This window comes from Trematosphaeria pertusa, assembly GCF_010094035.1.
Source record: "Trematosphaeria pertusa strain CBS 122368 unplaced genomic scaffold BU26scaffold_1, whole genome shotgun sequence".
NCBI classification, from domain to species: Eukaryota; Fungi; Ascomycota; class Dothideomycetes; order Pleosporales; family Trematosphaeriaceae; genus Trematosphaeria; species Trematosphaeria pertusa.
Window position 1 is genome coordinate 3,338,872 of NW_022987212.1, and position 12,021 is coordinate 3,350,892.

The following is a 12,021-nucleotide window of genomic DNA, read 5'->3' on the forward strand; positions in this document are numbered from 1 at the left end:
TGCCCTTGCACCGCCATTGATGGCTATCGTGCCGGTCCGCAATGCAGCAGCATGTCTGCCGCCTTCTTAGCTGCCCCTGCACAGGGCATAGACTTCATCTCGAGTGTCTCGCTGGCGCCACAGCTAAATGAATCTCAGGTGAGTATCTCCCAGCTCTCTTCCGCGCGCCCTGGAGTGATGATACCCCAACTTCTTCTTTTCCCAACGGAGTCGTCCTTGAAGAAAACTACGCTGTCCGGGCGCCTCTCGCAGGGTGCCTGCTACTTGCCAGTACCTTCGTCTGACCTCACCACTTGCCTTGATCTTCTAGTCCTCGTGGGGGAAGCGGATGCTGATCAACCTCTTAGGTCCCTTCCTTCGCATGGAGACAGGTGGCTTCACCATGGGTCCGCCATGTTCTCCAGCACGGGGCCTATTGTACACGACAAAGATGCTCGGCTAGCCACGCCCGCTCCGTAGCCCGCTCCGTAGCCCGTCCCGCGCGATAGACCGGAGGAACGGACAACGCGCGGTTTGAGCTCCCATTCCGGGCCGCCTCGTCGAGGAATATGCATGTGCGAGCATACTGGGCCCTCATGAAGAGATTTCTTCCAGGATACTGACTGCAGGAGCTGCAGCACTCCACGCTCCCCGGGTTAGTGTAAATTCTCTCTTCGTCTCCCTGTTCAATATCATGATGAAAACCATTCCACATTCGCAGTTTCCACGCTATGGCGGCCTCTGCCAGACCCAATTTAGCACACCGTCGATGAGCGCGAATCCTTCCTTGGATGTCTGATCTCCTGCCTTCTATACCACGCTTTGTTCTCTTCTCGCTACAGTCTCATTGCTAACGAGAGTGATAGGTGTATCCTCGGGTGGAGGCATCATGGTGAACCCAGAGATTCCATAGCTGCGGGCTTTGGAGAATTCTGGTGCATCGTTGATTTACGCTGCGTACCATAGCTGAACGGTGACATGGATAGACTCTAATGCCAAATGTTTTGGGGTACCCTGCCCCTCTTGTGACTGACTTCGCCTTCGCCTTTGTGAATTCATGCTCAATACTTGATGCCGCGACCAGGCATCTCCTAGCGTTGCGTGGCGCTGTGTCGCAACCTTGATGTGTTCTGAGATGTTGGAAAAGAGAGGTGATATCTTCTATTTCTATTTCAGTGCAGCCAGCGGTGTCAAGTGCCAGATTCTTTGCTTCTTCAGAGCTGCGCTTATCGTCGCTTAGTCATGCGGTCATCTGTCCCGCACCGACCGCACTGACGTTTCTCGAGCTGCGCCAACCCCGGCCAGAGCTCCTCCCACTTTGACGACGCAGCTCTAGCACCCGCCACGCCGCGAGCAAATACTCCGTTGCGGCTCTAATACTTCTTCGGAGCGCTCTCAAATCTCGTTCTTGTCACTCAGCACAGCCGCCGCCATGCCTGACATCGTGGACCCCCGAATGATGAAGGTCCAGCCGCGGATACGGTACAACACCATCGGCGGCGTAAACGGACCATTGGTCATTCTCGAGAGTGTCGGTAGCTCCCGGAGCTCAGATAGTGGACGTAGGAGCTAACGCGCCAGCCTGACAGGTCAAATTTCCAAAGTACAATGAGATCGTGTCTTTGACGCTCCCCGATGGCTCGGAGCGGTCTGGGCAGGTCCTGGAAGCTCGAGGTGGGCCGTCTACATGGCCTACGTTATCGCGCTGCTAATATGAGCTGCAGGAAACAGGGCAGTCGTCCAGGTAGCCGTCTTGCAACTCTCTATAAAACTATATATCTAATCGCGGCGCAGGTCTTTGAAGGCACAACAGGCATCGACGTAAAGAAGGTACATAACATACTATAACACCAGGCAACGGAGCATATCTGACCCTAGCAGACGAAAGTCGAGTTTACGGGCCACAGCTTGAAGCTTGGTGTGTCCGAGGACATGCTTGGTCGCATCTTCGACGGATCTGGCAGAGCTATCGACAAGGGACCCAAGGTGCTTGCGGAGGATTACCTCGATATCAACGGCAGTCCTATCAACCCCTACTCTCGTGTAAGGCAACTATCTCGGCATTCGGTCCATGGAGGTTAACAGCGCTTAGGTGTATCCCGAAGAAATGATCTCGACCGGTATCTCCGCCATCGACACCATGAACTCCATCGCCCGTGGCCAGAAGATCCCCATCTTCTCCGCCGCTGGTCTGCCGCATAACGAAATCGCTGCCCAGATTTGTCGACAAGCCGGTTTAGTCGGCAAGCCTACAAAGGACGTTCACGACGGTCATGAGGAGAACTTCTCCATTGTCTTCGGCGCCATGGGTGTCAACTTAGAGACGAGTCGCTTCTTCACGAGGGACTTTGAGGAGAACGGCAGTATGGAGCGCGTCACGCTATTCCTGAACCTGGCAAACGACCCAACGTGAGTTCAAGAGCGACCCTACGGCGTACACCCTCGCTAATCCCGCGCAGCATCGAGCGTATCATTACCCCTCGTCTCGCCCTCACCACCGCCGAATACTACGCATACCAGCTCGAGAAGCACGTCTTGGTTATTCTCACCGATCTGTCCTCGTACTGCGATGCCCTGCGTGAGGTCTCCGCTGCCCGAGAAGAAGTGCCCGGTCGACGTGGTTATCCTGGCTACATGTACACAGATTTGTCCACCATCTATGAGCGAGCTGGACGTGTGGAAGGACGAAATGGCTCCATCACCCAGATCCCAATCCTGACTATGCCTAACGACGGTATGTTCGGCATCTTCGAACATCAAAATCCGAAGCTGACACTAGGCAGATATCACCCATCCCATTCCCGATTTGACTGGCTACATTACGGAAGGCCAGATCTTTGTCGACCGTCAGCTCCACAACAAGGGTGTCTATCCGCCGATTAACGTCCTCCCGTCTCTCTCCCGTCTCATGAAGTCCGCCATCGGCGAAGGTCGCACACGGAAAGACCACGGCGATGTCTCCAACCAACTCTACGCCAAATACGCCATCGGTCGTGACGCCGCCGCTATGAAAGCTGTCGTCGGTGAGGAGGCTCTGTCGTCCGAAGACAAACTATCTCTCGAGTTCCTCGACAAGTTCGAGCGCACCTTCATCACGCAGTCCGCCTATGAATCTCGAACTATCTTCGAGTCGCTGGATCTGGCCTGGTCTTTGCTTAGGATCTACCCCAAGGAGCTGCTCAACCGTATTCCGGCCAAGGTTCTCGACCAGTACTATGCTAGGAGTAGGACGGACGGCGATAGGAAGAAGAAGGGAAATAAGGATACCAGGGATAACTCAGGCGAAGGCCAGGATGAGAATTTGATCGATGTGTGAGTGTAGAGGTGCCAGGGTCAAACCGATGAGCTCTCCATTTTCTCCTGGTCGATAGACATGAGAGCAGATGTATGCGTCGAGAGGATATCTGAACAGCAAGCGATGTCGTGTGGTTTTTGTATTGAGTATATATGAATGCAGCCACTGGTTTTTCCGGCATCTGAGGCTTTGTCTGATGGCGAGGAGGTACGCGTATCTCGATTGTGTTTCGCGTTAAAAACAGCAGTTCGAATCCTAGCGAGATTGGAACACCTTGTCGGTGTGGGATGCCATTTGCCATTTGCCAAGGTGCAAATGCGTCGTGCGTTGATGGGAGTCGGAAAGGCCCAATGAGAGTGCAGAAGTCTCACATAAGGGAGGCCGGGTAGATCTTATACGAGCGTGCGCTTGGCTTGCTGATATTTCCAGGAGCTTCGAACTGTAGCCACGGCATACTCCTACTGCCTGGGCAAGAATTGGCTGATATGACGGTGAAGTAGCCATGATGGCGTCGATTCCAAGCTTTTGCGGATGATTATGTGAACGTTACGCAGAGAGGCGGTTTGTCGGTTTTCAAATGCCCTGGGAGCCAAAGAATGAGTTGAACCAGCCGAACCCGCTCTCAAGAACTACCAGACGTCTTCAACAGGAGTGGATTGGTAAGCGACATAAGGCTCCGGCTTCTGTCCACAGCATCCTTTGAGCCGGAAGCGATAATTACTTTCCTCGCTGAAAAACTTTACAACGGAGGCAGCGGTAGGTCGTTTCGTCGGATCCACGAGCAACATCTCCAGGATCAGAATCTGTAACGATTGCGAAGTGGACCACTCTTCTCCAGGCGCCAGCTTGGTCGTCACCCATTCTGTCACCCTGTCGAGATTCCCGTGGAAGGACTCATCTTGCCCATCGCCGCGACGAAAATCTGCGAATTCGTGCGGTTGCAATCCGGCTACTACAGTGAGGATCTCGGTGTAGACGCAGCCAAGGGGGAATATGTCGGCTGAACGACCGCGAAAGTCGTAACTGTACTGTTCGGGGGCGCAGTATTTCGGCGTTCGTGACGTGGGCCCGTCGGTTTGGCTGTGGTCTTGGGATGCGAATGAGCGTGAGAGGCCGAAATCGGCGAGGTACACGCGCCACCAGTGATGCTCGGTTGAGGATGAGGATTGCTCGCAGATCTTTCGGACTAAAATGTTTTGCGGCTTAATATCCATGTGCTTCGTGGTATTCTCGTGTACATACGCCACTGCAGAAGCCAGGCAACCCAAGCTGGAGGCTAGGAAATGCGTCCGAGGAGAAAAATGCTGCCCAATAGGGTACGCAATTCGATAGTCGTCTAGCATCTCCGCTGTATCTTCTAAGAAGGTGCCGAGATGGCAATCGGCCGCGGGATACATGAGTAGGGCGAGGTTCCGTGCTTGAAGATAGGATCCGACCAGCTGGATGATGTGGAAGTGTCGAAGATTCTGCAGATGATATACCTCGCCTATGGCATCCGATACTCCCCACTTGCGCGTGCATCTCATTGTCTTCCTTGCCAGGGCAATACGGCGACAAAGGACTTTGTCGACGATTGCGGAGCTGGACGCACCCAGCTGAGCTAAAACCTTGAGAGGAATCTCTTCGTTTGGCAGGTAGACTGTGTGCTGCCCCTTTCCGGACCAATTCAGCTCTTGATCAAAAGGCTGTACGAGCTCTTTCTCCTGCAGCTGTTGCTCGTATTCCACGCTTAGTTTGACCAATGATCCCGATACGTTTGAGACGGCAAGTTCTTCGGGGATTGCCATTGACCTGTTGCGGATTCTGGAAGCAGAGCGCGAGTGACTGTTCGTAGATGTAGCAGTCACGTATGAGGCCCGACTGCTAGCGGTCGTGAATGTAGCCGTAGAGCTCGTGCTGGTCTTCGAAGAGATCCAAGTCGATGTCGAAGACGCCTTATAAGAGTACTGGTGGTGCGAGAAACGAATGGGAAGGGGTTGGGCAACAGGTTCGGCAACAGGGTCGGTGCCAGGCCGGCTACATGGCATAGCCACGCGTTTCAATGAAAACCCGCTAGCGGATTGGATTGCTATAAGCGTTGGGGAGGAGTAAGAGCCTTCGGGACAAACGGATGGCTTCCTCGCGAGGGCTTTGTCCCATTGTGCGCCACCAATTCCCATCCATAGCAGCTCCGTCACGAGGTTCTTCAGGTCCATCACGATGCCGGGATCGATGAATGCACACACGGTAGCCGTCAGGCTGATGATTCCCATCGGTATGGGCACAAAGTAGGTTGCTAAGAGGGAGCCATCGGGACTAATAGAGTCGACCTCAATACAGTCGGAACTCGAGGCGTTGAGAACGAGACAGGGGATCTGGACCCGTAGACGTTTGGACCTGGTGGCATTTGGGAAGGAGTATGAAGACGGCGTTCTTATCATCAATGCACCAAGGATAGCCTCGCGGTCTTGTGGCAGAGACTCTAAAGTCAATTCGAGTGTGTCTTGCTGAAGTGGCAATACCGCCGTAGGAACATCCTTTAGTCGATTGGGATTTAAAGCCTCGGTCGCTTCCATTTTCGAGCCGATGAGGGGAGGCTTCCCACGAGGCTGAGGTTTGGCGGCCAGCTGAAGGCAGCTGTACTCGGCTTGCCGCTGCGGTTCGTCTCAGGGAGAATAATCACGGGGTACGAGTGATTCGGCAATGGGATTAATGAGCAATGTAGAATTGTATTCAAAGTAGTGGAAGAAAGAAGGTTGAGAGGCGGCTGTAGTGGAAATGTGGTGAAGTCTTGCACAGCCACCCTTCATCGCGCCTTCCTGCAGCCACAAGCGCAAAGCGAACAATCGCACCAATGACGTTGCTGAGAGAGCAACGCCACGGCTACGAGGCTCCGTAAGGCTCACTCTGAACAAATCAACTTGCGCATAGAAGGAAACTAAGCCAATCATATGTTCGACACGCAGCATAAGCCGTTTGAGAAGTTGGTCGACGGATCCGGGCCATTGGGAGACCAAGATCAGTGCGCGAAACGGAAATCGAGCCTATCAGCTCATCAGCACTCGTAAATGTCTCCTCTAGAGTGCGCATCAACTTACCGCTTGTTCCCCTTATCCGACGTCGTCTCTAAATACCTCTCCTTCTCGTCCTTGCTCATCCCTCCCCAAACCCTCTCCCTCCTCCGATTAATCGTCGTATAATACACCTTTGCGCCTATAAACAGTACAAAGTTATACACCGTAATCGCAATGAGCACCTTGTTTCCCCTCCTATACAGCGGCTTATCGTCATCACGATAGATGTTCTGCGAGATGATGCTGCTAGCCTGCACGCACATATTGTACATAGCCGAAGCGACGGTGCGCGTGCGCACTGTGCCAGCGTTGCGCGAGGTGATGGCGACGAGAATGGCATGCACATATGGGTGTCCGACGAGAAGTGTGGAGAGGCTCCAGCGAGACCACGATGAGGCGGTTTTGGGGAGGAATTCGAGGGCGATGACGAGGGGGAGGACCCAGATCTGCGAGCAAAGGCCGATGAGGAAGCGTTCGTTGATCTTTTCAGAGATCCAAGTCCAGAAGAGGAGTTGGAGAATGAAGATGACGTAAGCTGGGATCTGTCCAGTGTCAGTGATCGCTGCGATGTATGAGAGAGAAGGGGTAGCTGTACAGTGAGGAGGTTGGTCTGGAAGGTATCGAAGCCGATTGCTCGAAGCTGGAGCGTGAGGTAGGATGTCATGGGTGACGAGGGAATGAGCCATGATAAGCCCAGTAGATAAATGGGCCACATATGGTAGTCTTTGATGCACTCCCAGAACATCCTGAAAGACAACGCCTGGCGGTTGTGCATGTCGCCCTTTGACGGATCGTCTCGAAGAATGCGGTTTACCACTGTTGCTGGTTAGTAAGCACACCGGATGCAAAGGCGTTGCACTGACTGATCTTCTCCTCTCGCTCATTGAACCAGCCATTCTTCCCGCGGAACTTGCTAGCTGTCTGCGTAGGCGACGGCGGTAGGTAGAACCAAGACACGATACCAATGAGACCCGTAAGCATTCCTTCGAGCGCAAAGAGCCATCGCTAGAAGGGCATGTTAGTGTGCTGTGCGGACTATGCACAGGGTGAGACATACCCATCCTTCCATTCCATTGTGACCTACGCATGGTCAGCACCGGGACAGCAGAGTACATCAGGAACAGATAAGGATTACCGCGAAGACGAAGAATGCCGTAAGCTAGGAATGCGGACACAATCTGTGTGGACTGGTACGAGACCCAGAACCAGCTCAATCTTGCCGGCAGCTCCCAGCCAGTGTAGAAGTACGAGAGATAGAGAATGTTATCGGGCTGGATTCGATCAGCATCACCATCTACACTACCGTTAGAAAACGGAGAAAGGTCGGTACTTACAATGAAGCCGCCCTCGATGAGTCCCAGAAGCGCACGGCATGCGTAGAACGATTTACGACCACTCAAGAAAGCTTGCATACTGGCGACAAGACTCCACGATACCCTGCCAAGCTGTCAGTCTCGCCTAGCCACACCCGCTTGCCGCTCACATTTGGATGGCTGAGGAAAGTTAGCGCCCGAGAAGTGACAGTTAAGAACTGGGACTTACGGATCCAGTTATCCGGACCCAGCTTCTTGCTGATGAGTTGCGACGGCAACTCGGCAGCCAAGAAGCTGACGTAGAAGATTGTTTGCCCATAGTTGTAGTCGTTCGTGTTGAGCTTCAAGTCGCTCAGCAGGTTGTCACTCAAGGCTTGGGAGATATTTCCACGATCTAGCTGGAGGGCGAAGAACATCAAGCAGACCCAGGTGCAGATTTTCTTATCAATCTGGAGTAGGTCAGCATGACAGGCTCGGATCGCAGAGTGGTTCTTCTTACCTTCCTCACCACTTTCCTTTCTTCCTCCGGCTCCCACTCGAAATCGGGGTCGTATCTGTGCTTGCCCTCGTACTTCTCGATTGGTTTGTAGAGCTGCGGACCAAGGCCAGCTGTATCAAACGTGACTCCACTTCGTTCTCTTGTCTTCGCATCGGAGTGAGACAGTTCGGTCTCGCTGGCACTGGCACTGACATCAACGTTAGACTTGGCAACGTCAGGCACCACCGCAATGGGCGGTGCTGCCGTAAGGGGAGATTTAGTCATCCTGTTCCAATATGGCGGAATAGAGTAAGATGCAGTGTGCGTCGGAATGGAATGTCGGACCAGCCCAGCTCCCGTACTTTATATGTGACTCTCTTTGCGACCGACTCATGGGCCAGTGGTCGTGTTTCTCATTCCGGCTACCAGGTCGTGGGGGTCCCTGAGAGGCTGGCTACCACATAGTACGACATTTCCGAGTAGCAGAACATGCGTGGCGACTTCTTGTTGACAGCCACCATATCATGTCACGTTGGTCCACCCTCCCGTGCGGTCTGGACAATGAGCTGTACCTCTATGTGCCGAGGTAGTGTAGCTCCCCTGTAAGCACGTAAAAGGGATGGCCGATGACGTGTTAAATGATAGGTATCTAGGTTTGAATGCCTGAGGTTGATTTGTTGTGATTGCCGTTGATGGGGAATTGCGTGATTGGCTGGGGGGCTAACGACATTTCTGAGCGAACCACCTCCCCGACGGCCCTGGGCTCAAAGATAAGCTTAAAACGTATGATAAACTTTTTCGAATGATAGAAGAAGAGCCGAGAAGCAATAGCCGAGTCTCTGTGGATGAGCTTGGCACCGTCGAATGGCTTCCTGCTCATAGACCTTGGCCTACGCTGATAGTCCATGATACGATGCCGTGCATACCTAATGCCATTTGACGCCAACTCGATTGAGCGAATGATGCAACAAAGTTATCGATGGCGAATGTCCAGGATCCGGTTCCGAAATTTTCGGCAATACCTAGGAGCAATGAGCGTCTATGTCCAGGATGCAGCTACCCGATGCTGAATAGCGTGGTCTCGATCCGATAAAGGATGGCTTGCGCGTGCCCCGCTTTGGTTTGTGATGCCGCTGCGTGCGATGCCAAGTGAACATACCGCAGCTAACATGGGTCGATCGCATATAAGAGAGCGTTGAGGGTCGCTTGAGATAGAGGAAGTGTGCTGAAGTCTTGACGAACAAACAAGACACACACCTGAATCCAAAGTATCGCCATGGCTCCTGCTCTCGTTGATACATCTCCTCAACCTGCTGTCCACTACAGCAAATCGGGCACCGGTGAATACAAGGTACAATCATACCTGACAGTCAGTCCAGCAGCGGCTAAGATAGTAGGAGGCATTCATTGGCGGCCCCACAGCCTTCAGAGAGGATGCCGAGCTCAAGGGCACTGGTAAACAGCCACCAGCCAGATACCCACTCTACCTCCCAGTTTGGGACGCCGAAAAGAAGTTAGTCGTACTCGTTGAGCTGAGCGTAGCACAGTAACTGACTGGTGGCAAGATATCCTCCATTGGAAGCTTTCGAGCATTATGAGCATGGGAGAGATGCGGATCCTCGCTTCCCAAATCTTCTCAAAGGTGCGGGCGTTACTGATCTAACGGCGAACATCGGAGTAGAGATCACTGGCGTTCAGTTGAGCAAGCTCACCGATTCCGGCAAGAATGAGTTGGCGCTGTTCGTCGCGCAGAAGAAGGTCGTCGGTAAGTTCGGCATCCATTCCAAAATGGCTGTCGCTGACGCGGTGTAGCCTTTCGAGACCAAGACTTTGCCGATATCCCGATCAAAGACGCCCTCAATTTTGGAGGGTACTTTGGCCGTCATCACATCCACCCGACTTCTGGCGCTCCGGCTGGATACCCGGAGGTCCACCTCGTTCACCGTGGAGCGGAGGATACGACCGCTCGTGATTTCTTCGAGGAGCGCACGAATTCAGTAACGTGGCACTCCGACGTGTCCTACGAGAAACAGCCACCGGGAACAACCTTTCTGTACTTGTTGGATGGACCGGTTGCAGGAGGCGACACACTGTTTGCCAACCAGGCAGAGGCGTATCGACGGCTTTCTCCAGAGTTCCGAAAGAGGCTCCATGGACTGAAGGCGGTCCATTCCGGTAAGTGCCAGGTCTCCTATCTCATCGTCCATGGCCTGACCAGTGAACAGCTGTCGAGCAGGCTGATAACAGCAAGAACCGGGGTGGTATTGTCCGTCGCGAGCCGGTCAGTTCCGTCCACCCACTGGTGCGCACACATCCTGCGACCGGTGAGAAGGCACTCTTCGTCAATCCACAATTCACCCGTCGCATCATTGGGTACAAGAAGGAGGAGAGCGACTTCCTGCTGAAGTTCCTCTATGACCACATCGCCAAGGGCCAGGATTTCCAGGCTCGCGTGAAGTGGGCGCCTGGAACTGTTGTCGTTTGGGACAATCGTGTTACTGCGCATTCAGCGCTCTTGGATTGGGATGACGGACAGCGAAGGCATTTGGCGAGGATTACCCCACAGGCGGAGGCTCCTTATGAGACCGCATTCGAAGGCTAAGAGAGTGCCGACTGCAGAGGCGCAGATCGTATAAATGAGTTGACATAGCGTGCCGTTCTGATGACTTCGATGTACATTGCGTTGTGGGTTTCTAGGTCCTCGACGATGAGCATGGTTGTCATCCTGAGTAAATTCCTATCGATGAGAGCTGCGCGTCTGATTCGCCACACCTGGCCGCCGAAAAGCTGCCCCTCCACCACGACATACATGGATTGACCTACAAGAGCATGCAGGTCTTCACGCCCACAAGCTGAAAACCTCATAATGTCTGTAAAACTTCCCTAGCCCCTCCCTGATAAAGCCGTAATACGCCTGAAGGCAACTACTATGCCCTGCGCTGCACGCCAAGATATCACTCCTACGTCTCTCTATCGCGCTCGAAGTCGATTTCAAAATAAACATAAGCACAAAATGCCGTAGAGATTTCCCGAGCATGATCGGCAACAACAAACATTGCAACAATGTTTGTTGTTGCCCCGCCGCTATCCGCACGTGTAGTCTCCTTCACCTAGGCAACGCCCGGCCATACCGCTTCAGGCGGCGCGCGGGCCACAATCGTCTTGCCCAGGCAGAAAATGGCCCAAGCTCAATCACGTAATCACCCGCTAAGCGACGGAGCTGGTGGGGTATATATATCCCTCCCCGCCCGCCCTTCTCACTTCTTTTTCCTTCCACTCAAATCCTCTCATGGGACCGACACCGGTATGTTCTCACCTCACCTCACCTCTACCTCACCTCACCTCTACCTCACCTCACCTCTACCTCACCTCACCTCTACCTCACCTCACCTCTACCTCACCTCACCTCTACCTCACCTCACCTCCACCTCACTTCTACCTCACCTCACTTCTACCTCACCTCACCTCAGCTTCAGCTACTAACGTGCTTCGCAGTCCACCCGCTCTCATCAACATCAGGGTCAGTGCGGGCTGGGGCCGCACGGGGCGCCATCCCGCACTGACCCCGCGCCAGTCATGGATCGGACGGACAGTCGCATAGCAATTGGCAGTGGCTCTGGGTCCCCCACCTCTTCGGAGTGCCGTTCGTCGCAGGTTAACAGCCGTAAGCCGTAAGCGCGTGGAGCGGGAAGTTATCCATGAGGGGCTATGCGACCGGTCCGGGATCTAATGACGTAAGAGCGCGTTGGTGGTGCCTCATGGCACTCTCTCCGGTATGTTTTCTTCCTTCTCGCAGTCAACTCAGCTAACACCTTAGGGCCAGGCTCAAATCAAAACACTGCGCCTTCACCAACAGGCGGGGGTCCACCAAGACATCTTGGACCCCCGCCTGGCACCAACAAA

At 53.7% G+C, this 12,021-nt stretch overlaps 4 protein-coding genes across 4 annotated transcripts; 2 read left to right on the forward strand and 2 right to left on the reverse strand.

Annotated features, from left to right (window-relative positions):
• The first annotated feature begins 1,276 nt into the window (after positions 1-1,276).
• On the forward strand, positions 1,277-3,561 carry BU26DRAFT_513578 (V-type ATPase). The gene is made up of 8 exons (XM_033827653.1): positions 1,277-1,510; positions 1,569-1,653; positions 1,704-1,723; positions 1,774-1,809; positions 1,861-2,022; positions 2,072-2,388; positions 2,439-2,713; positions 2,763-3,561. The coding sequence occupies exons 1-8, from the start codon at positions 1,412-1,414 to the stop codon at positions 3,293-3,295; spliced, it is 1,527 nt and encodes a 508-aa protein (XP_033691810.1). The 5' UTR covers positions 1,277-1,411; the 3' UTR covers positions 3,296-3,561.
• Positions 3,562-3,599: 38 nt separating this feature from the next.
• Positions 3,600-6,050, reverse strand: BU26DRAFT_29762 (kinase-like protein). Its single transcript, XM_033821737.1, has one exon. It carries the CDS (start codon positions 5,827-5,829, stop codon positions 3,904-3,906), a length of 1,926 nt encoding a protein of 641 aa, XP_033691811.1. The 5' UTR covers positions 5,830-6,050; the 3' UTR covers positions 3,600-3,903.
• A 222-nt stretch (positions 6,051-6,272) lies between these two features.
• BU26DRAFT_536806 (MFS general substrate transporter) lies at positions 6,273-8,403 on the reverse strand (the record flags this gene model as incomplete). Its single annotated transcript, XM_033831372.1, has 9 exons — positions 6,273-6,297; positions 6,352-6,869; positions 6,923-7,143; positions 7,191-7,332; positions 7,385-7,407; positions 7,463-7,598; positions 7,662-7,764; positions 7,866-8,089; positions 8,140-8,403. 9 exons carry the CDS (start codon positions 8,401-8,403, stop codon positions 6,273-6,275), a joined length of 1,656 nt encoding a protein of 551 aa, XP_033691812.1.
• Positions 8,404-9,394: 991 nt separating this feature from the next.
• Positions 9,395-10,838, forward strand: BU26DRAFT_575120 (TauD-domain-containing protein; the record flags this gene model as incomplete). The annotated part of the gene is made up of 5 exons (XM_033834344.1): positions 9,395-9,469; positions 9,516-9,631; positions 9,684-9,883; positions 9,931-10,293; positions 10,344-10,838. 5 exons carry the CDS (start codon positions 9,395-9,397, stop codon positions 10,718-10,720), a joined length of 1,131 nt encoding a protein of 376 aa, XP_033691813.1. The 3' UTR covers positions 10,721-10,838.
• Positions 10,839-12,021: the final 1,183 nt, after the last annotated feature.

Coding starts and splice junctions, on each gene's coding strand:
- BU26DRAFT_513578 (XM_033827653.1), top strand. CDS start 1,412: ATGCCTGACATCGTGGACCCCCGAATGATGAAGGTCCAGCCGCGGATA. Junction 2,023..2,071: donor CTATCAACCCCTACTCTCGT/GTAAGGCAACTA, acceptor AACAGCGCTTAG/GTGTATCCCGAAGAAATGAT. Junction 2,389..2,438: donor AACCTGGCAAACGACCCAAC/GTGAGTTCAAGA, acceptor AATCCCGCGCAG/CATCGAGCGTATCATTACCC.
- BU26DRAFT_29762 (XM_033821737.1), bottom strand. CDS start 5,829: ATGGAAGCGACCGAGGCTTTAAATCCCAATCGACTAAAGGATGTTCCT.